The sequence below is a fragment of the Pan paniscus genome, chromosome 8 (assembly GCF_029289425.2).
Source record: "Pan paniscus chromosome 8, NHGRI_mPanPan1-v2.0_pri, whole genome shotgun sequence".
Classification (NCBI taxonomy): Eukaryota; Metazoa; Chordata; class Mammalia; order Primates; family Hominidae; genus Pan; species Pan paniscus.
Genome location: NC_073257.2, coordinates 78,204,754 through 78,230,089, shown reverse-complemented (window position 1 = coordinate 78,230,089; position 25,336 = coordinate 78,204,754). Strand labels below are relative to the sequence as shown.

At 34.4% G+C, this 25,336-nt stretch overlaps 1 protein-coding gene across 5 annotated transcripts in view; it reads left to right on the top strand.

Moving 5' to 3' along the window:
- Nucleotides 1–25,336, top strand: part of CTNNA3 (catenin alpha 3) — a 1,760,513-nt gene that overhangs the window by 1,597,405 nt on the left and 137,772 nt on the right. For 4 of the 5 annotated variants that reach the window (XM_034930662.2, XM_008955790.3, XM_034930660.3 and 1 more), the window contains one exon: nucleotides 6,352–6,533. In XM_034930662.2, the coding sequence (XP_034786553.1) occupies nucleotides 6,352–6,533 (182 nt within the window). Of the gene's footprint in view, nucleotides 1–6,351; nucleotides 6,534–8,659; nucleotides 8,955–25,336 lie in introns of those variants that run through there. The other variant, XM_034930663.2, reaches the window with a different exon arrangement.

The following is a 25,336-nucleotide window of genomic DNA, read 5'->3' as shown; positions in this document are numbered from 1 at the left end:
ATCACATCTGTCACTAGCCAGCTGGAGAGTTCTTTTAAGTCATTTCCCCTTTCTGGGACAATTTTCTTATCTGCAAAATAAGTGATGTGGATTCTGGGGCTTCTGAGAATAAGATAATTATAATGGCGCTATATTTCTATGGCATTTATTGCTTATGGAAAGCACTTACTCAAAATATTTCATTTGGTTCTTGCCTAGGCTCTGTGAGGTAGGCTACATGAATATTTTAGTTATCCTTCTTTTCCATTTTGTGGAAAGTCTTGGAGGCCAAGATGAGACATTTATATACATTATTTATATATGCACCATTTACTGAGTCCCTAATATATTCCAGGTACAATTGTTTATAGTCATAACTAATTCTCACACAACTCCTATAAATTTGTTATCATTTAACATATGAAACTGGGGTTTAGGATTGTTAATTGCTGTATAACTAATACTTGGCAGAAGTGGAATTTGAATGGTGGTCTGTATGACAACAATTTCTGCATTTTTCCTATTATGTCACTTTTTTCCTTTCTTTTCCTTTTGTCTCTTTTAAGGGGTAATTATAGTCATTTAAATTTTTTAAGCAGATAAATAATGTAAGCATATCAATATTTGATGCAGTAGTAATGAGCATAGTACAATTAATAAGCAGATATGAAGATGAAAAATGATCAATTGTGCTATTAATACAGTCTTGGAGGAATAATAAGGACCTGAGCTTGAAAAATACTAGGAAAAGTGCATAAGAGAAATGAATCTAAGATCTGTGTAGAGGTAAAAGCTTGGCATTTGTGTAAATGTGGGTGACAATGAAAATACAAGATCAGTGATATAAAATTTTGAGCTCAAAAGTCTTGAGTTTTTTTTAGCTCTTGAGTATTTCTGTTAACAATCACAAACAAACATTTATCATGCAATATGTTCCTACTTTAAGAGGACTTATTTTCTAGGGGAAGGAGAAAAAATACATCTAAAAAGTACAAATGAAAAATTATGTGTAATGTCATAATTATTATTCTGAAAGATGATATTGTTTTCAACAACATCTCTAGTAAGTGAGATAAGATAGTTGTGTTCACAAGATTAGACTACAAGAGAGAACAATATGAACATCTAGGGGGAAGAACTGACAACATGTTCTAAAAATTTTGAGAGAATAATTACACACACCTGGAGAATGGAGAAAGGGGCATATACTATATGAATCTGGCCTGGAAATATGATTAAATTTGGACCAACAAATTGGGGGAAGGGAAGATGAGCAAAAATAATTAATGGGCAATATCTCAAGATATTTACCTGCAGCAACAAATAGTTTAGCTTAGCTTGAGGGTACAGTATGTTGAAGGAAGTAAGATGGGATGAGATTGAAAAGCTGGTAGAAACAAAGGTTATGATGATCCCTGTGATGTACTAATTCCACTCCTAGATACATACTCAAGAGAAATACACCCATATGTGCACCTAAAGAAAAGTCCAAGAATACTCATTATTTATCATAGCCAAAAACGGAATAGTTTTCAAAGTATTGTTTATAGAAAAACATGAATAAATTTATAGAAATATATATATATATTTGTAGAGTGGAATAATATCTGTATAGAGCAATGAGAATAAACAAAATATAACTACATGCAACAGAATAGATGCATTTCAAGCACTTAAGTGCTGAATACAAAAAGCCAGACACAAGAATTCATGTGCTATTATTCCACACCTTTATAAGATTAAAACATGGGCAAATCTACAGTTTTAGAAATCAAGTTAGTGATTACCCTTAGGAGATAGTGACTAGCAGAAGATAGAAGGAGGCTTCCGAGTGCCTGTAATCTTTTTAAGGTTTCTTCATATGAGTGTAGGTGCATGGATTTGCTCTGTTTGTGAAAATCGTTCCAACTGTACATTTATGATTTAGGCATTTTATATGAATTTTCTATTTTAATCAAACAAATATAATGGTGGTGTTTGAGGAATTGATACCCTTTATTTGATAAGGTCATGTAAAGATAAGGAGATTAGATGAAGGATTGCACAATTTCATCATATTCAGAAAGATTGAATCAAGCAGTAGCAAAGCAAGAAGATTTAAAACAAAGGAGAATATTAAGACCAGAAGACAGCAGGAATGGTAATATTAATATATAGAGGGAAATGGATGTGATAAAGGATAAAATGGACAACTGACAGAATAGGCTAAAGAAAAGAGGATAATTTTCTAAAATATAAAACTTCAAGACTGGAAGGCAGGAAGTATCACTGAGAAACATGAAAATCAAGAGGATAAATGGTTTGGCTGAGTGTGTTTTTCATCCTTCTGTGATGAGGTATTCCTAACAGCAGTGAATGTACTGATCACAGTATTGGAAAGGAGAACAGGACTGAAGAGGTTGTTTGGAAGTAATCTTCATAGCAGTGATGGCTGAAGTCATGAAAGTTGCTGACTTATATGTACACTGTAGAAGAACTATATTGGCTAATTAACACATGCATTACCTCACACAGTTATCATCTTTGTGGTGAGAACACTTTACACTCACTCAGCATGTTTCAAGAATACAATTTACTATTCACTGTAGTCACCATGTTGTATAATAGATCTCTTGAACTTTTTCCTCCTGTCTAAATGAAATTTTTTATCCTCTGACCAACATCTTCTCAAACCCCCTCCCCCACTACCCCAGCTCCTGGTAACCCCTACTCTATTCTCTCCTTTTGTGATACCGTTTTTAGATTCTGCATATGAGTGAGGTCATGTGGTACTCATCATTCAGTGTCTGGTTATTTCACTTAACATAATTTCTTCCAGATTCTCTGTTGTCACAAATGACAGGATTTCATTCTTTTTTATGGCTGAATAGTATTCCATTATGTATTCCACAAGGTATATACACTTCAGAACATAATGTGGTGCATAGTAAGTACTTACAATTTTATTTCCCAATGTAAAAAAGAAAAGAAAGTAGATGAGTGTGCTAAGGGAGAAGATAATGAAGAAAGTTAGAAGGGTCAGCACAGATTCTTTGGGAGATGCACATTTGGCAGATAAGGGGAGATGGAGGACTCTGAGAAGGGGCAGTTGGATGTAAGGGGAAGGCAAAACCAAGAGAGTGGATCACGAGGTCAGGAGTTCAAGACCAGCCTGTCCAAAATGGTGAAACCCCATCTCTACTAAATATACAAAAATTAGCTGGGCACAGTAGTGGGCGCCTATAGTCCCAGCTACTTGGGAGGCTGAGGTGGGAGAATTGCTTGAATCTAGGAGGTGGAGGTGACAGTGAGCTGAGATCATGCCACTGCACTCCAGCCTGGGTGACAGAGCAAGACTCTGCCTTAAAACAAAACAAAACAAAACAAAAACAAGAAAATGTTTCAGGCATCACTTGGTCAGTACTTTCAGGAGTTACAAACAAAGTAAGGATAATGAAGACAGAGAAAAACAATAAAAATCTATGTTCCCTGGTCATAGGAAAGTTTTATAGCAGGTGTTGGCAAATTGTAGTCAACAGGTCAAATCTGGCCTGCTGCCTGCTTTTGTACATGAGCTAAGAATGGCCTTTACATTTTCAAGTGGTTGAAAAAATTCAGAATAGATGTAATCAGATGTGATCAGAATAATATTTTTGGCATGTGAAAATTATGTAAAATTCAAATTTCAATGTCTATAATGTGTTATTGGAACAGAGACACACTGATTTGTTTATGTAGTATTCATGACTGCTCTTGCAATATAACAGAGTAACAACTCTGCCAGTTGAGTAACGGAGTGATATGGTGTGAGCTGCAAAGCATATATCACTATCTTGTCCTTTATAGAAAAATTCTGCCAACCTCTCTTTTAGAGTTAAATTAGTAAATGAAATCTATGCTTAAAAATGCCTAATAGGCTATTGGGATAACACAGCTTTTCATTGAAAAATAATGGATAATATTATAAATAGAGTTCTGAGATTCACTGCAGAGAGTAAAGAACTGAATCTATTTGTGTAAGTAATGGTTGACAGTTAACATCACTTTACTCAAAAAGTGTGTTCTTACATATCATTTGATGTCCAAAACAGCCTGTCAGGTAAAGATCATGGTATATAATTTAAAGATTTGGAAACTTAGGTTCTAAACAATGTGACTATTCTTTGGAGAACAATTGCTTTCAAAGGTAGAAAGCGATAGAGAAATACCATCATGGAGAATGTGTATATATTGGTATATTGTGGGCAATATTATTCATGTTTGTTGGCTTAGTGATAGAACAAAAACTCTAGAGCTATATTTTCTGATTTACATCCTGATTCTACCATTGACTGACACTATAATCTTGATAAATCACTTAATGTTTCAGAGAGACTCAATTTCCTCACTTACAAAATTGGGATAATAATAATTCCTCATAGGGCTGCTATGAAGATTGAAGTTTAAATGTGTTCATGGTTTCAAGAAGAGTGTCTGTCATATATGTGTTAGTTGTTTTTCTTATGTTTGGTAACACATTCCAAGATCAATAGTTACACAATATAATCTTATTCAGATGGCAGTGATTGAAAAAGCCTTTGACAGTTATTTCTATCAGAGTTCTGCTCTATACATGTAAGCAGAAGCCTAAACACATAGCCACCTGGTGATATATATCAGAGATATTCTACTTACTTAATTTTTCTTAAGCTTTGTACCTCAGTTTCTTTGTTTAACTTGAACAAAATAATTCAATAAAGAATTTTTCACCTAGACTTTCCAAACATCAAGTATTCTCTTAAGTCTTCCTTTGGAATTTTCAGGGTGGTTGAAATTGATCGATGACATATAATAAATCATAGAAGCACTTAAAACCTTCTGCAAAGGTGTCAGTAACTTAATGTTTTGTTGCTGCTATTGTTCCCCCTGAGAAAAAGGACCAGAATTCTGTAGAACTTTTAATTTTGCAAACTATTGCCCAACTTTTGGCTCTTATCTTGTCAGAGGTAAATGTCTGTTGTTGTAATTCACCATTTGAGTTGAGATGTTATTAAGGAGATGAAGTGCAACCAATGAGCTCCCTGTCCACAATAGGGTCAGTCGCAATCTTATCCAATAATTGACTCTGTTCCCTGCATGGCAGATGGATAGCAGTTGCAATTACTGTCATTTTGTGTCTAGGGAAACTTAGACAGGAGGGTTAGGTAACTTCCTCAAGGTCATATTGGAAATCAGTGGCATTCCAAGTAACTGAACTTGGAATACACTTAACCAGTTCAGCTCTTGAATAGCTTTATTATGAGAACAATAAATAATTTTCCATAATATACCAGTGTATATTCAGCACTATTTATTAGATCTAGCATCACAGATTTATGACCTCTGAGATACAGAATGTAAAGAGAAGCCCCAGTTGAACCTATCTGGAGCTATTGTAATTTGAACATTTAAACACCTTTTATGAGAATGGAGAGAATGATAATGACCGGTAGTCAAGATGGAGAAAACCCATTTCTATTTGTGAGCCAGTTTAATGGGTTGGTGGCTTATAATTTACTTAACGTGCTTGCATATTACTTTTCATTTCAGAAGTAGTGAGCTGTGTCTTCATTTACGTGCTTTGCCATATGCCAGCAGTAGTAAAAGTTGCTCCCCTCTTACAACCTCACATAGGACACATTTCCTCAGAAAAGAAACTACAAATTACTTTCAGAGGCTAAGAAATAGCACTTGTGTCAGTTAAAAACTTAGTCTTGTATAGCTTAATTTGATTCTTCATAGAAAAAATACAAACAAAATGAAAACATTTATTAGACATATGAAAATATTTTGATAATTTTATTGAATAAGAAATAGCTACCATTTATGGAACATTCAATATGTGTCAAGCATTATGCTGAGATATTTACAGAAAATTCAAACTAAAAGCATCATTGTTTTTTCTTTATTATGTTAAAGTTGAGGCATGACTAATTCATCCTGTAATTGTATATATACACATAGGTAGACATAGTCTCATTTCAAGTTAAATTATGTTATACATCCACCTTTTTATATGCACTTTTCTAACAAAGGTGATGCATTACACTAAATTGATGCTAATTTAAAATTTGAAGCGTATTAGAAATTTGCAAAGTCCCACATTTATTTTATAAAATGGATTTAACTATGTTGGACACTAAGTTCTACAGTGTTATTCTAAATGTAACATTATAGTTCTAGAGCAAACTATTATAATTTAATAGATTTTTATATGAAATATTAAGCCTGGAAAGTTTAATTGAATGAATTTAACTATATTGTGCCTCTGATTTTAAATGAACAAGTTTTATGAGTATCCTATAATATCTACTTATTCCTAAAATGCTTTTGACATAGTGGAATGATTTTAATTCTAATTATCACATGTTTTAGGCTAAGATGACTCAACTGCCTGAGGCAGAAAAAGAAAAGATTGCTGAGCAAGTTGCTGATTTCAAGAAAGTAAAGAGTAAGCTGGATGCTGAGATTGAGATATGGGATGATACAAGCAACGACATCATTGTTCTGGCCAAGAACATGTGTATGATCATGATGGAGATGACAGACTTCACTAGGTAATTATGTGGAAAACGATGTGTAATATTCATAATGGCTGAAAATATTAGTCATATATTAGTGAAACCTCAAGATTCTCTGAGTGTCAAGTGCCAAAAATCAGGTGGTAGGGGAAAAGCAAATATAGTATTAGAAAGTTGTAGGTGTACAATTCTAGAGGTTTCGATCGATAAATAAATATGGCAAGTTTCTCAGAAACTTCTGTGGAATTGGTTTGGACACCACTTATACTCTCTCACCTTCCCCTTCCCCAGGCATCTGCTCTGTGTATCATACTAGCGTGTGACTTCTACAAAGAATTTGGTAAACCAAGTGATTCGCTGGTATTGGAGCTATCTGAATGGTTGAGTTTCATAGCTGTGTAATTTTAGTTATAGTGATTTATAGCATAATCAGGATAGTGGTATCTTTTGCTTCTGAGATGAGAACTAGATATATTTGAAATTACAATCACTTAATGATAGCCATGAAAAAAATGTACATTGTGGGCATATTGCAGAAGTAATAAAAATGTTTGTTATTGTCTTAAAATGTCATTTTATAGAGTTAGTCAAAAAGCAATAAAATATATAGTGGCTGCCCTACTAGTAACTAATGTACACAAACTACAACAACTAAAATAATTCAGTCGTGGTGTAGTTATAAAAGCCACAGTACAGAAGGATACACTGAAGCTGACCTAGTACACTTAGAAAATCTTTCATTTGTATTACCATGTAGTATTCATGTATATGGTGCTGTGTACCATTGGTACATTCATTTATACCCCAAAATAACTTTCAGGTGGAGTAATGAAATAACTGTTAATTTTAAAATCATAATTAATGGAGAAAATGTACATGAATCTTTCAGTGATATTAAAATTGAGAAACAGTTTATGAAAATTACATACAAAATAATTAAAAAGAAAGGATTGTTAAATTAAACTTCAAAAAATGTACATCAATAGAATGTCCTAAGCAATATTGAAATGTAAATGGATAACTGGATAAACAAAAATTTGATCCCATTTATATATAAAGAATACTTGCAGACATAAAAAATTAATATTGTAGTGGAAGAATGGACAAAGAATATGGTTATATTATTAACCACTTTCTCCTTATAAAAGTTATGGCAGACAAATATTTGAAAAATATTAAAAATAAAATAGTTAGAATAAGATGTATTTTAAATCTATCAAATTTGCCAAAACTTTTAAAATAGGCTTGGTACAGAGCATCGTGTTGAAAATCTAATGACATAAGCCTTAATTTGGGAATATGCATAAAATGAAAATCTTTATAAACTTTTCATACGTGCATCATCTGTATCCATATCTGTACTATACTTCAGGGAACCTATCCAAAGGAAATAATATAAAGTGATAAACTTTTTTTTTTTTTTTGAGATGGAGTCTCGCTCTGTCATCCAGGCTGGAGTGCAGTGGCACGATCTCGGCTCACTGCAACCTCTGCCTTTGGGGTTCAAACGATTCTTCTGCCTCAGCCTCCCGAGTAGCTGGGACTACAGGTGCACAACACCACACCCAGCTAATTTTTGTATTTTTAGTAGAGACGGAGTTTCACCATATTGGTGTGGCTGGTCTCAAACTCCTGACCTCGTGATCCGCCCGCCTCAGCCTCCCAAAGTGCTGGGATTACAGGCGTGAGTCACCGCACCTGGCCAAACTTTTTTGAATAAAGGAAACTCTTGGCCTCTGAAAGTTTACTGAAAAATCAACTCACAAAAGGCAGATTAATAGGTGAAAAAACATATAAATTTATTTACCAAGTATATATGGTAGCCTTCAGAATGAAGACCCAAAGACACAGGATAAATTGTTTATTTTTATGCTTAAGTTCAGTAAAGTATGGACAATCATGTAGAAATATGATGGGACAAATAAGGTATGAACTTATGTTAATAGACTGAGTGGGGTACCCAGAAAGGCCTGTCTAGATTTTTCTTGGCTTCTCTGAACATGTATTTCTACCTTCTGGATATGGGGCAAGACCCTTGCTGGAATACGGGTCTTATGACCTGTAGTCAAACAAGGTAGGTAGGAAAATTATTGTATGACTAGTACAATTACGCAGAGAGATGGAGATCGTTTTAGAATAATATTTTTATGTTTTATCACTAGCTTTGGGGAAAAGCGGTTCTGGCTTCTGTGACCTGCCTTGGAGAAGAAGGATTCTAGTATTTATGACTAGCCTCAGGGGAAAATGGAACTGAGCAACAGGAGAACAGAAAAAAATCAGAGAAAAACTTTTGCTTCTGAAGCTGCTTCTAAGTCCTTCATTTTGGTGTATATATTTTTTTCTGAGCCCCAACAGGATAACTATAGAATTATTTAAAATAATAGAAAAATTGGGATGATTAAACAAATGGTTGCCTGCCACATGAAAAGAGTCTATAGAAAATAAAGTCAAGTTTTTTAAATAGTATGAAAGTAGTCTAAATTTTATAATCTATTATATATATGGATGCATAGATATTCTCATATGCATATTTTTGTCTTTGTTTTGTTTTATACCAAACTTACTCTTTACAATAGAATTCAGTTCTACTTTGTATTCTTTTGTATACTTGGATTCTTTGGAAAGAAATCCACTTTCCAAAGATTATGTGCAGTGAAGATTTCATTGGAAAGTGAGAAAATTAAATTTATTGTGTATTATACATGGAATTTCATAAAAATACCTCTTTAAATGTCTATTTCTATTTTTCCCACTTAATTCTTGCCATTTTTCCAACTCTAGTCCATAGCTTCTAAATGTCTTCTTATTCCTCTTCATATAGAAAGTAATTCAGTTTTGGCCCATGGTTCAATTTCTGCAGGCAAAGATTCGGAGAAATCTGTTTGTATATGTCTCTGCCTCTCTCTTTCTCTCTGTCTCTGTTTCTCTGTCTTTCTCCACACATATAATCACAAGCATTATATAATACAAACATATATAACGTAGACATGTATATGCCTGTATAGGAACAAAACTAAACTTTCATGGGTTTAAATAATGATTATGTTTTAGTAGTTGGATTTTGGATAATTTAATTACAACTTTTAACCTTCTATAATTTGTTGCTGATTTAAAGTATCAATACATTTATGTGAAAAACAACATATGGAAAGAAACCTGAATTATAATAGTTATATTATAATATCAACTTGGTGGCTAGGTGCGGTGGCTCACGCCTGTAATCCCAGCACTTTGGGAGGCCGAGGTGGACAGGTCACCAGAGGTTGGGAGTTCGAGACCAGCCTGACCAACATAGAGAAACCCTGTCTCTACTAAAAATACAAAATTAGCTGTGTGTGGTGGCATGCGCCTGTAATCCCAACTACTCAGGAAGCTGAGGCAGGAGAATCACTTGAACACAGGAGGCGGAGATTGTGGTGAGCCGAGATTGCGCCATTGCATATCAGTCTGGGCAACAAGAGCGAAACTCTGTCTCAAAAAAATAAAAATAAATAAAATAATAATAATAATAACTTGGTAAGTGGCACTGAGAAGACTCTTAAGGTTTCTCACCATAAAATAGTATAAATAATTCAAGTGGGTGTATTTATAGACAGGATTTAGAGCTAGAAGGGACAACAATGAAGGGTAAAGCCATGAGGAACAGAAGCTTTGAAGAAGTGGGCAGAGAAAATAGAATCTGATAAAGAAAGAGCATTCAAGTGTTAATAAGAAAAGTAACATACAAAGGAGGATGCTGGGCAGAGAATTTCAGTGAGTAATCAATGGTCTTACTTGAAGATAATGATTAAAAAGATACTAGTTTGGCAATTAGTAGATTTAATCAATTTGTTGTTGACTTTTGCTTTACGAAATGGTGAATGGAAAAAAAAAACCTTATTTAAAAAGATAGGTAAGAGAATAGCAGATCAAAAAACAAAGAGACTCAAGGTAGTAACTTAAAAGAGACTAATGATCATGACAAGATTTTTGAGACTTCTGGATGTTTGAATATATTTTAGGCTGAAGGGAAAGAGGAAATGGGGAGGGACAGAATGAAATTGTAAAAGGGGAATAAAAAGCTATAGCCAAAAATGAGATAAATGGTTAGTGAGAAGGGGAAAAAAAACAAACAAACAAACAAAAAAAACACCATTTAAACCAACATAAGTTTACATGGCTGTTCCTTCTGGTCACAGCTTGAATGAATGAGCTGAGAATCAGATTAGCCTTTTTTGGCCACCCAGGGTAAAGACTTTCCCCAACTAGTCTGTATATCAGTTTCATTATCACTCTATATTACTTTCCTTTTAGCAGTTTTCACTTTTTGGTTTAAATAATTCATTTGTTCCCGTATTTCCTGCCTCTATTTCCAAAACAGAGTATAAGTTGTAAGAAAGTATGAAATTTGCCTTTTTTTATACCCAGAATTTATAACAGCATGTGTATATATGCTTAGTATATATTTAATATGTAGTAGCTGAATTAATTAGATTTTTAAAATACTACTTTAATTCAGAAGGAACCAGGAATAAACAAACAAACACAAAATTTGAACAAAAAGCAGGGAAGTAAGCATAAGCTTACTTTGTGAAAGTCTTGAAAGTCACTCTCTTTGCTTGCTTACTTGTTATCCCATATATAGATCCTAAATGTTGAGACTAAGATTTTAATTTTAATGCCCTTATAGCATTTGGAGGAGACACATAGTCCGGAGACCTGGGACTAAGACTCTTGGAAAAGCTTATAGCCCTACCTTTAAAAGGGGAACCAGATATTTTCACGGACCAGCTTGATGGAGCATCAACAGTGAATGCTTTTCCCTGGGGGGTCTTATTTAAATTAAGGCCATCTTTAAGAAATAGAGATCCCCAGTGTGTGACCTATTAAACTGATGAATTTCAAATTGCATAATCAGAAATGCCACCATGAAAGAGAAATTAAGATGCAAAAAAGAATGATCACCAAGGAAATTAGAAAAGGTGTTGACACATTCAAAGAAGCCTTGGTAAAACACCATCAATAATATGGTTAGGCTTTGTGTCCCCATCCAGATCTTATCTTGAATTATCATCCTCATAATTCCCACATGTCAAGGGAGAGACCAGGTGAAGGCAATTGAATCATGGAGTCAGTTTCCCCCATGCTGTTCACGTGATAGTGAGTGAGTTATCAGGAGATCTGATGGTTTCATAAGGGGCTCTTCCGCCTTCACTTGGCACTTTTCTTTCCTGCACCTTGTAAAGAAGGTGCCTTGCTTCTCCTTTGCCTACTGACATGATTGTAAGTTTCCTGAGGGCTCCCCAGCCATGCGGAACTGTGAGTCAATTAAACCTCTTCCTCTTATAAATTACCCAGTCTCGGGCAATTCTTTATAGTAGTGTGAAAATAGACTAATACAATCAATGACAACAAAAAAAGACTATTTGAAGTGACCACACTACATAGGAGAAGTGTAAGGGTTGAAGATCAGAGTTAAATGGCCTACTATTCTTATATTCAGGAAGAAGTTTAAAGTATTAACATACTTTGCTACATAGAAAATTATATGCATTATATGCATTTTAAATTTCCAAGACATCTTTACAATAATGAAAATAGAATTAAATAGAATAAATGTTCCATATCAGTAGACAAAATTAATGTAGAGAAGATAAATTAAGTTAGAAAATGAGAATAAAATGAAAATTTAGGGTAAATATAAAAAAGCAATAGCATTATAAATCATGCCAATAATATCAGTATTTCTAATATTTAGATTTAGTAAGCTTACTAGTTTTTAAAAAATAAAATTATTTAAAAATCTGTCATTTAACATAGTGGCGTATAGGAATCTTTTGATCTGGGAACCATGGGAAAGAGGAAGAAATCTCTCTCTAAAAGAGTAAAGGAATGTGTAAAAAAAATGAAAGAAATTTCAGAAGTAAATACCTAACAGCTTCTATTTGTGGGGTAATGCCATCTGTGGAATATGAGAAGCCTTCAGAAGACAAACATGGAGTGACAACTTTGATAGAGAAGCAGATCTTGATATATAAAAGGTAATCGACTAGGAATATATATATTATATATATATATGGAGAGAGAGATTTATACATACATATCCAACTGGATATATAAATCTATATATAGATCTATCTATCTATCTATCTATCTATCTATCTATCTATCTATACATGTATCCAGTCATTGGCTGGAAAGGAGCAGAACTGAAACTACTAAGAAGGATATATTGAAATGACTGGGTCTACACTGGGAAAGAAAGGAACTGATATTGGGGAGTAGAGCCAAAGTGGAAAAATAACAGCATGTCACTTGAGAGATGGTGAGGTTACAGACCTCCTTGTAGTATTTTTTCCTGCTCTGTACATGTCTCCCTCCTAAAGGAATTAATATCTTACTGTTGGCATACTCTGAATCAAGTTGTAAAAGGATTCTGACAAATCAGTGGCTTTGAAGGTATCCTAATCTGTAGCTGGGGTGTTAGAAGGGGATTCATAACTCCATAGAGTGACAAATCATTTGAAAATAGACACATTTCATGTTTTACAAAAGTTAAGCAGCCCAACATTCTGTCAGTCTATAGGCATCACTAGCAAAGGCATCCACAGAACAGGAATATTGTGTGTTTGAACTGCAATAAAGGAAGGGTAGTAAAATTGAATTTTAGACTCTGATAATCTCTTGTGCTTGAACTGAATCCAGAGTCACCTAAATTTCAGTTCATATAAACTGTGATAAATCTCCAATTGTTTTAAAATGAATGAAATCTGTTCTTTACTTCTATTTTATTCCCAATTCTGTTTCAAGAGTTTCTTCTCAGACATTGTAAGGTTTTTCTGAGGGTTAAACTTAGCAGTTTTATATATAGGCTATTCCTTGGTTCCACCTTTGTCACATTTCTTTCATTGCAGGTTTTTCGCTTGTTTGTAGTGGGACCTGTGAGAGTGAGGGTCACAGCTGGCAGTGCAGTATTTATCAGCTAGTAGTCCCCCATTTGGTAGTAGTAGTAGTACACTTGAAGTCCTCCATATAGATTTTAAATAGCTCTATAGTTTAAAAATAATAAAAGAAAAAATAGCTCATGCTTTATATCTTCTGAAGTGCCACAAAATGCTCTGTTTTCTCATTTTATTCAAATATTATTTTATTAATAAAAGACATAATGATAGCTAAACTTTGATGAGTGCTTACTGTGTACTGTATCTTGAGAAAAACATGTTTTCTTGTTTATCCTCTAGACAGTTTGATTGATTATTATACCCTCCATTTTATTAATAAAGAAATAGAGGTCAGATAAATTGCTCAAGGACACACAAGCGAAGTTAATTTTGAATGGAGGTTGGTCCGACTTCAGAATTTGGGCACCTACCCATTGTACAACAAGTCTTTACCCTGTGCTAAACACAGGATAAGACCCAGTCAGTTCTCTCCTCAAGGAAGAAACAAATTGACACATCAGAGATAACAATAATTGTGTTATGTGTTGTTAAACTGTTAAATGTTCAAACTGTTAGGATTTTGGAAGAGAGAGAGTTTGTGGAGAATAAGCACAGAAGAAAAAGTATGAACAAATGAAATTTGTATTCGATTTTGAATGAGGTGTGGGGTTGAGTCATGGAAGGTGATGATGTATGTGAGAAAGTTCATGAGAATGGAGGCCAGCAGGTAGGAATGAGTCACGTCCATTTAGGGGCTCTAAGAAAAAAAATATGAAAAAGGAGGAAATTAAGATGGGCATGAAGAAAGTGATAGGTTATAAAAGGCCTTAGAAAATTGACAGTTTTTCTTTTTATGAAGTAGGAGATACGTAACAACTGAAGGATTATGATCATGGTCGGGGCATAATGGAAATGATAAGTGAGAAGAGGGACAGGCATTTATGCGTGGCACTGTAGCAGAGACCACCCATATGGATCCGGCCACAGTTGGAGACTCATAATTAGATGTGCTTTGGAGAAAGTCTGGTGTAGACTAATTCAAACACAATAAACTCATAGAAAGTACTTTATCAGCAGTGTGAAAAAATTACTTACATAAAACTTGATGTAGCCATTTCTGAGTATTGGCACATGAACCTTGACATGTAGACCACTTGGCACTTCTTCCAGCCTAAACTGAAGACGTGGAGCAAGTTCTACTCTAGTCATTTGTGCACAGTTACAAATACAGCAAGGCATCTCTGTGCCCCTTGTGATAGCCTTATTCAAGGGCAGAGAAGTCAGGCTTTATGATTTGAAAACATGATTTCTCCTTGGTGAAGGGCCATTCCTACAGTCACATAAACTGTGTTACATTGTTAACATTGAGACGGTGGCATCTTCTAACAACCCAGCATTCCTTTTATACATCTTCTGGTGTTTTCTAGAATCAGAGTAAAGGACTTAAAACTTTTTAGAGGAAAGCAAGTATTTCTTCTTGTACTAATCACTTTCTTTCCCAGAAAAACATCTTTCAAATTTCTTCCTAGAAGGTAAGGAACTAGGAGCAGAGTGGTAGAGGATGGGGTGACTGGGACCTTGACACTTAGCATTGAGTATTCACACATTCATTTAATCACCCTGTTGTTCATAAAATGTACCCCACCCCTAAAATAAGTCTAAAGACCCACAATGCAAAGACTATTTTATCCTATTCAGAGAATAATCTCTGGAATTATGCTGGGCTGAGGTGGGGGTAGATATTCAGTGGTGTGAAATAGGAGATGGGATCAAACTGCCTTTTTCAGTCCCTCCCTTCATCCCCAAGTTTAATCATACCTAAGTCTTTCTGCATAAAATCACTTGATTCTTAATTTTCCCTATTGCTGGTTTGAACTCTGACTTTCTCCGATTGGCTATGTCATTTAGTACTTGTCATCTGCTTTTGAGTTTGTTAATATTTCTTGCTGTTATTTTATCTTCCATTCCATTCTCTCCATGCTAGTGTGTTTAAGTCTTTAGAAATAAACAAAAATAACTCATATATAGTTTTAGTGAGACTTGAAAAGGAGCAAAATTAGATACATGTGTCAATTTGCCATCTTAACCTGGAAGCCCATTAGTTTTTATTAAGGTTGTGAAAGTTTTCTCTTTATGAGAGTTAGATATTAGATTAGATATTATTTTTTTCCTAAATTATGGCCCCGTTTTTTGCTCTCCCTCTTAGGTAAATTCTGTCCACGTGGAATCTTGACTGTGAACTTAAACAGTTCCCACATTTTGTGACTTTCATAACACTTGAGACCCATTTCATTCCTTCCCTGATGTGAGCAGAAGACAGGCTCTAGGTATAACTTCCAGATATTTAATTATATCTTCTATGATCACCTAGGATGCATTTCCTTAAAAGTTGCAGAAAAATTATGGGGTAAAAGGGAAAACATAACTCTTCCTTGAATAAATAATACAAACCAGTATATTATCTTTGCAAAAATAATGACTGTTAAGATTGTACCACCTTTAGTGTGAATATTATTAAAGTAATAAAATTGAAAATACCTAAGAGAAAGTAAAGCTGCTCTAAGCACCAACATGCTTAAAAGTATTTATTCGAAGATATGCCAAAGTGACATCCCTATCCTCATGAAATTGTATATTTCAAGATACAATGTGATGTGTTTTTACTTGAAAAATATGTACTAATTTTACTAAATTTATACAGATTTTTCTAGAATTTCCATTGGCTCATTCACTGAGAATCTGCTGAATATTAGGCACTGTCCTTGTCCTTGGTATTAAGGACATACAGTGAACACAGTGGAGAATTTAGAGCCAGAGCAACGTAAGATAGCATGGAAGAAGAATTGAGGAGAACAAGGAGATGGGCAGCAAAGCAGACAGGGAAAGTAAAAGATATAAAGGAAAGATAACAGTTAGGAGCAGACGAGCTGGTGCAGAAATTCATCTCTGAAAGGAATGCAGAATGTTGCTAGGAGCTGAGATATAAATAGGGAAAGTAAAGATTTTCAAGGTGTTTATACCTGAATCTACTTATACTCAGGCATCTGAGGCTCTGGCAGGTGTTGAATGAAGTCTATTAGTTTGCTGAACAGACAATAAAAGAACGGAAAGGACCTTCATTATCCAGCTGTCTTCATTTTAATTTTATTCAATGACACAATTCTGTATTTATGAGAACGATGTTCTGAAGAGAACTTTGGACAGAAATAGCTACAGAAAATGGGTTATTTGTCAGCCAAATGAGATGCCAATTTTCCTTACCAAAATGGGGCTAATTCCTTCCTGATACTCCCCCCTCTGAAAATATGAAGATCAATATTTACCAGTAAGAAAAAATAAATTATGGTATGATAATTTATACAGCTGAAAAACCTCTTTGTTAATAGATATCATTTGTCTGGTAATGGGCCAACCTTCTTGGGACAAATGTGGCCAATCACAAGGTTATTCAAGTGCCCCTGAAATATCAGAACTTGAAAAAGGTCAATTATAACGCAAGTCTAACCATATGTATAATAAACATGGGAAGAAGACAACTTTCTAAAAAGTTTTGATTAGTTACCCAAGAGAAAGCATGTATGCTGCATTTTCTAAAAAGGCTGGCCTGACCTCATCCTGTTACTTAATATCACAGCCAGTAATCCTTCTGGTATTATGTTTCTATAATATCCCTAAACATGGTCTCAGAATTTTGATGAGCCAGCTAACTAAGCCAACTTGTCTGCAAGTGAGCCAGGTGTTTTGTTACTCTGTCCATTTTAAGCATGGCCTGTTGCACTCAAGAATTAACCAAAAACGTGGAGGAATATGTGGATCAAATAGGGTTTGTTTGGAAGCACTGAGCTCTCAGCTTTCCTCATGTCCAGGAGAGCCTAAGATCTGACTGGACAATGGAGGAGATGTTTTAAAATCTGTCAAACAGAAGGGAAACCAAAACAACACTCATAAATAGCCATGTAGAAATAATGTTGCATTCATCATCAAAAAGAATCCTTGGGATGCACAGCTTCAGAGGGATGGTGGATGAAGAACTAGGTTGGGAGGTGGGATTGAACTTATTTTGTACCCTGTGCATACTTCCCACTGGAAACAAGCTTGCATTTACAAAGCATTTCTGCCCCTGCTGTCTTTTCTAAGATACAACCCTGAGAGATGGAACAGAAAATGAAGCGAGGGAGGGAGGGAAACTCACCTGGCCTCACTTCTGCTAGGGTTTCAGAATTAAATATTTCTGAAAGCATAGTTGGAGTATGTGAAATCTGTATGTTCTATGGCTCATATCTTTTTGTTCATTAAATAAGAAATCTCTTTGCACATGACTCGTTTTGCTTTCTGAGGTGAAACATTTATATTCTAATATAATGTGTTAATGACAATAGCAATTTAAATGTTGCAGCACACACAGCAAAGGGAATTAGAAATATTGGTAAGTTTTATGTTTTCCCCATTTAGAAACAGTCTGTGTCTTATGATTTAAACTGTAAAGGCAGAGAAGTCCATTTTTTACATTACTTGATAAGACTACTGAATTCTCTTTCTCATATGTATGGTAAATATACACATATATCTAACAAATAATTGAAATATAAAATATGGGATAAGAGGATTATTTACAATTTTGAAAAACATGCCTGGCTTTTCAACTTATACTTTTAAGAAAACATTCATTATATGTTTGAAATAATTATATCTGGAAGGAAGAATTATTTTTTGCTGTGCTCCAGAATGATGGCTTACTTTTTTTCCTATTGGATAGTGTGTTAGAGTAATTATAAGCAATAATCATTGCCTTTCCCATAAATATTCTCCCTGTAAATAATCCGTTTATTTTACTTTATGTAGTCTTGAATCACTAGAAACTATTTAGTAATGCTGATGAGAAATGCTTTAATATAAAGGAGACTGATTTTATCTGTCAGTTACTTTTACATGATAAAAATATACAGGATGATTACTAATCATGATAAGTAATGAGCAAACATTCAGCTTAAATAACATCTTAGTAATTGTTTATTAAAATTAACTGGGAAGGCATTAATGCTTTTACCTGAAATCTCAATTTCAATTTCTAAACTCTGTAGTAAATTTATCAGAAAATTTAGTGAAATGGCTATTTTAGTTCCTAAGTGGCAGACCGGTTCTGTATCGTGTGAATCTTCAGAGATTTTAAGTGTTATAGTTAAATTATATTAATACAAAAATGTGGGAATAAACAGAATGAGAACATACAGGGACTGCTCATCCAGACTTTACTATTCAGACCTTACAAAGGAGTCAGCTACCATCACTTGCTTTGGGCAGAGTCTCAAAAACAGGCAGGGAAAAGGAAAGCTTTACAAAGGAGATTTCTAGTATTTTCTGATGGGATACTGTTGAGGTAGAGAAGTTTCAGGTAGACTAAATAGGAGCAGGACATTTTATGAGATGGGTTTGAGGGGTATATTTGGCTTTCTCTGATTCTTACTGAATTGAAAGCTTTGGCAAATATAGGTAAGTTGGCTGTCATTGACCAAATCATGTCCATTCTGGGTCTATTGCTACATAAGCTGTGGTTTAATTTCCAGGACTGGTTGCTGCAGAGGTTATGGTCAAAGCTCTACTGTCATATAAATTCTGGCCATTGTTCATTTATACATTTAATCTCTCTGCCAACAAAGTGGAAAACCTAGAAGAAATGGAGGAGTTCCTAACCATATGCAAGTACCAAGATTGAACGCTGAAGAAATCCAAAACCTGAATAGACTAATAACAAGTATTGAGATATTAACAGAAGTCTCCCGTAAAAGAAATGGCTAAAAGCTAATGGCTTCACTGTTGGGTTCTACCAAACAATTTAAAAAGAAATAATGTCAATCCTACTGAAATTATTTCAAAAATGTGAGGAGGAGGGAATACTTCCTAACTCATTCTATGAGGCTAGTATTATCCTAATACCAAAACCAGATGAAAAGACAGCAGAAGAGGAAAATGACAGGCCAATACCTCTGATGAACATGATAAAAAAATACTCAACAAAATACTAGCAAACAGAATTCAACAACACATTAAAAAGTACATTCATCATCATTGAGAGGGATTCATTCCAGAAATGCAACAATGGTTCAACATATGCAAATCAATAAGTGCGATACATCATACCAACAGAATGAAGGATACAAACCATACAATTATTTCAAAAGATTCTAAAAAAAAATCTGATAACATTCAACATCCCTTCATGGTAAAAACCCTCAACAAGTATGTATTTGTCTTCAAAATGAAAAATACCTCAATAAGATAAACGCTATATATAACAAACCCACAGCTAGCATCACACTGAATGGGGAAAACCTGAAAGCCTCTCCTTTAACAGCTGAAATAAGACAAGGATTCCCACTTTCACCACTTTTATTGAACATAATACTAGAAGTCCTAGCCAGAGCAATTAGATAAGAGAAAGAAATAAAAGTCATTCAAATTGAAAAGAAATGAGTCAAATTATCCTTGCTTGCAGATGATATGATTTTATATCTTTTTTTTTTTTTTTTTTTTTTTGAGATGGAGTCTCGCTCTGTCACCCAGGCTGGAGTGCAGTGGTGTGAACTTGGCTCACTACAACCTCTGCCTCCTGGGTTCAAGCGATTCTCCTGCTTCAGCCTCCTGAGTAACTGGGATTACAGGTGCATACCACCACACCCAGCTAATTTTTGTATTTTTAGTAGAGATGGGGTTTCAGCATGTTAGTCAGGCTGGTCTCAAACTCCTGACCTCGTGATCTGCCTGCCTCGGCCTCCTGAAGTGCTGGGATTACAGGCGTAAGCCATCACGCCTGGCCGATTTTATATCTTAAAAAAACTAAAGACTATCCCAAAAGTTACTGGATCTGATAAATTCAGTAAAGTTTCAGGCTACAAAATTAATGTATAAAAACCAGTAGCATTTCTATATAACAACAGCAAGCAGTCTGGAAAAAAGAAACCAAGAAAGTAATCCCATTACAATAGCCACAAATAAAAGAAAATACCCAGGAATTAACCAAAGAAGTGAAATAGCTGTACAATAAAACTGTAAAACATTGATGAAAGAAATTGAAGAGGGACACAAAAATGGCCATATATTTCATGTTCATGGATGAGAAGAATCAATATTGTTAAAATGTTCATACTACCCAAAGCAGTCTACAAATTCCATGCAATCTGTGTCAAAATACCAATGACATTCTTCACAGAAGCAGAAAAAGTAATCCTAAAATTTATATGGAACCACAAAAGACCCATAACAGCCAAAGCAATCCTGAGAAAAAGACTGAAGCTGGAGACGTCACATTACCTGACTTAAATTTATATTACAAAGCTATAGTACCCCAAACAGCATGATACTGGCATAAAAACAGACACACAGACCAATGGAAAAGAATAGAGAACCCAGAAATAAACCCACTCATTTATAGTCAACTCATTTTGGATAAAAGTGCCAAGAAAATACATTGGGAAAAGGAGAGTATCTTCAATAAATGGTGCTGGGAAAGCTGGATATCCATTTGCAGAAGAATGAAACTAGACTTCTATCTCTCACTATATACAAAAACCTAAATGAATTAAAGACTTAAAGCTAAGACTGCAAACTGTGAAACTACTAGAAGAAAACATTGGGGAAAAACTTCAGGACATTGGTCTGAGTAAAGATTTCTTGAGTAAGACCTCAAAAGCACAGGCAACCAAAGAAAATAAATGGACAAATGGGATCACATCAAATAAAAAGCTTCTTCTGCACAGCAAAGGAAATCATCAACAAAGTGAAAAGCCAACCCACAGGATGGAAAAAAATATTTGCCAATGACCCATCTGACAAGAGATTAATAGCCAGAATTTATAAGCAGCTTGAACAACTCAATAGGAAAAGAACAATCCAATCAAAAAATGTACAAAAGATCTGCATAGACATTTCTCAAAAGGATACATACAAATGGCAAACTGGTATATGAAAAGATGCTCCATATCACTAATTATCAGAGAAATGCAAATTAAAACTACCTTGAGGTCACCTCACCCCAGTTAAAATGGCTTTTATCCAAAAGACAAGCAGTAACAAATGCTGATGAGAATGTGGAAAAAGGGAAACTCTTGTACACTATTGGTGTGAATACAAATTAGTGCAGCCACTGTGGAGAACAGTATAGAGGTTACTCAAAATCTAAAATTAGAAATTCCTTGTGATCCAGCAATCCCACTGCTGGATATACATCCAAAAGGAAGGAAATCAGCATATCAAGGAGATATTTGCATTCCCATTTTTATTGTAGCATTATTCACAATAGCCAAGAAATGGAATAAAATTATGTATCCATCAAAGGATAAATGGATAAAGAAATTGTGGTACATATACACAATGGAATATTATTCAACAATAAAAAGAATGAAATCCTGTCATTTGCAACAACATGGATAGAAATGTAAGACATTATGTTAAGTGAAATAAGCCAGGCACAGAAAGACAAATATCACATGTTCTCATTAATAGGTGGCAACAACAATAACAATAATATAATAAACCATGAAAATTAAGAGAAAAATGAGATGTGGTTAATGGGTACAAACATATAGTTGGGTAAAAGGAATAAGATCTGGCATTTGGTAACACAATAGGGAAACTATAGTTAACAATAATTTATTGTACATTTCAAAATAACTAAAGGAGTAGAATTAAAATATTCCTAACACAAAAAAGATAAATATTAGATACCACAGTCACCCTTATTTAATCATTATATGTTATATGCTTATATCAAAATATCACGTGTACCCCATAATGTGTACAACTATTATGTATTCATAATAATTAAAAATTAAGGGAGTTGGAGATGGTTAATGGGTACAAAAATAGAAAGAATGAATAAGACCTACTATTTGATAGCACAACAGGGTGACTATAGTCAATAATAACTTAATTGTACATTTTAAAGTAAAGAGTATAATTGGATTTTTTGTAACTCAAAGGATGGATACCCCATTCTCCATGATGCGTTTATTTCACATCGCATGCCCATATGAAAATATGTCATGTATGCCATAAATATACACATCTACTATGTACCCACAAAATTTAAAAATAAACAAAACAAAGTTTAAAAAATAAAATTAAAAATGTAAAAATGTATGAAAAACATCCTAAGAAAAGAAATTTAACTGAATATCATTTCTTTGAGATGGTGATTGGTAGGTAGTTATAAAAACAATATTGAATTAATCTGATATTTAAAAACAAAAATAAAATAGTTATTTTTATAGAAAAAGGTGATCTCTGATAATGTGTATTCTAAACCAATAGTCCAATGAGTTTAAAAGTACCTGGTTTAAAAAAACACAGTAAGATAGTTCAATGGATGCACCTTTGTGAATATAACTATTTTTGTCAGCCTTATTCTCGCTGTCTGTTTCAAGAACTCTTAGTTAGAGTAGTTTGGATTTATTTGGTCTTCTACAGTACTTTAATGAATATATTCTACGCATAGAATTTTTTTCATAAATGAAGTTTTAAATTTCAACTTCTGTCTCTCTCCAAAAAAAATTGTAATACATTATCCTCAACCTCGTCATGTCTCATTTTAGATTTTGTCATTCTCTCCAAACTTATTTAGATACTTAATTCTTTATTTATTTTCTTATTCAGAAAGAATGCTTTGCCCATATTTTAACTACTCTCTCATGAAAATTTTTATCTCTCCGTCTGTCATGTCCATATGACACAAAATCTCAACCCTGCCTCAATCCTACCACTGACTTTTTTTGTCCTTTGTTTGGTCTTCAGATTGTGGAACTCACCCATTTTTCGCTAGTGCTCAGGTATTTGTACTAGGAAATGTTATAGAGGGAGGGATCCTCAGAGAAACAGAGACAGTAAATTTTTGCTACTCTGAAATGTAATTGCTTAAGACACTTTTAATTTAAACAACGTACAACATGCACACACTGAGAGAGAACTTGACCCTCTCTAGTAAACATTTCTTTTACTTTCTCTAAGTCTTTGACCTCTGAATGCTTTACCTTGAGTACAGATATTTTCCTCTGCCTTCCCCATCCTTCATTTCAAGTAAGTACTCACCTCAAAGGCAATCTTTGATATTTGTATTTTGTGACCACATTTCCTAATTATGGATAAGAATTTATCTCAGTGCCCATACCTTGGCTGTTACAGGCTCATTAGCCAGGTCCTTTCTGCATGATTTCACTGGTCAATTGGGTGCAACTATACAAATATTAGTTATCATTCTCATTGTAATTATCATGGCACTTAAAATGTAAGAATGCCTTCTGTTTGTTCATATAATGGCAAAATGGCCATTTAGTATACTTTCTCCATGGGAGCTTACTCTGTGCTTTCAAATCATTATATTTACTTATCTAGACTTTCCCATCAATATAGCATTCATATAATGTGCCAATTTATGGAATTTTTACTGGCTTCAAATTTTTTTCTATCTATAATAACAAAAAAAGAAAGACTCACAATTTCATTATTGTGGGGCCAAAACATTAAGAATTTTGAATTAGATATTTTGGGCTGTTAAATGTTTTAGAAGAAATAACTTCTGAGTTTCCCTTAGGAAAACACCCTGAAACCTATCAATCTAATTATTATCTGCAGGAGAATATTTCTTATATCCCACAAGGGAGACCTAAGATGTTAGGAAAGGGTTCTATCATGTTTCTGAACTGATAGAATTGATAGTCTGCAAGAAAAATAGGAATAAAAGTGGAAACAAGTGATTTGTAGGAATGAGAACACTAAATATAATATTTTGTCCTTTGAACATTAAAAGCATTTTTGTTTATTACAATTTATCCTCACATGTAGGGAATTCATTCAAAACTATCTTCAGATAGCTTAATGTAACTGTTTGGAAATCACTAAATGTTTTTGAAGTTTGCCAACATATTGTGAACTAGAAAAATAAGCTGAATTATTTCATACAAGATATTTCATGAAAGCCTTGGCTTTTCAGTTTAAGCAGATACTAAAATTACCTGGGGAATTATTTTGCAAGTAAGTAGGTTGAAGGAAAAACAAAAGGCAGTGGAACGAAGTCCAGGAAAATGAATAAAGAAGTCAAAGATTCATTCACTTATTTGTTCATTCATGTGCTCATTCATTCATGCATGCATTTAAAAATATTTCATGATCATGTATTATACACAGGATTATGGTCTTCATGTAAAAAACAAAATCTGAATTTGGACTCAATTTCTGTCCTTGAGGACTTACAGAAATTAGAGGAATAATAAATGTAATAAATAAGAATCCAGGTTGGGTGCAGTGGCTCAGGCCTCTATTCTCAGCACTTTGGGAGGCTAAGATGGGAGGATGCTTGAGGCCAAGGGCTCAAGACCAGTCTGGGCAACAAAGAGAGACCCCACACCCTCACTTTTCCCTCCCACCACAAAAATAAAAAGGAAATATTAGCTGGGCATGGTAGCCCACACCTGTAGTCCTAGCTACTCAGGAGGCTTAGGCGAGAGGATCACTTGAGCCCAGGAGTTCCAGGCTGCAGTGAGCTCTAATTCCACCACTGTACTCCCATCTGGGCAAAAGAACAAGACCCCATCTCTTAAAAAAAAAAAGTAAGAAATGAGAACCCAGAAAAGAAGTGAGCAGCCTATGTCTTGTGGATTAATGAAGAATTCATAAAGGAAGAACTATTTGAGCTCAGTCTGATAGGATGAGTAGCTTCCCAGGTGGGAAAGTGGAAGCAGCATTCCCCAGAGAAGGAATATGGAATGTAGGGCACAGTTAGAAGAAAAGAAGCAGGAGATAACATGGTGTGAATTGGGAACACATCATGAAAGGATTGGAATCAAAACTTAATATTATAAAAATCTAAGGAGCCGGACATAGTGGCCCTAGCCTGTCGTCCCAGCTAGTGAAGAGGCTGAGGCAGGATGA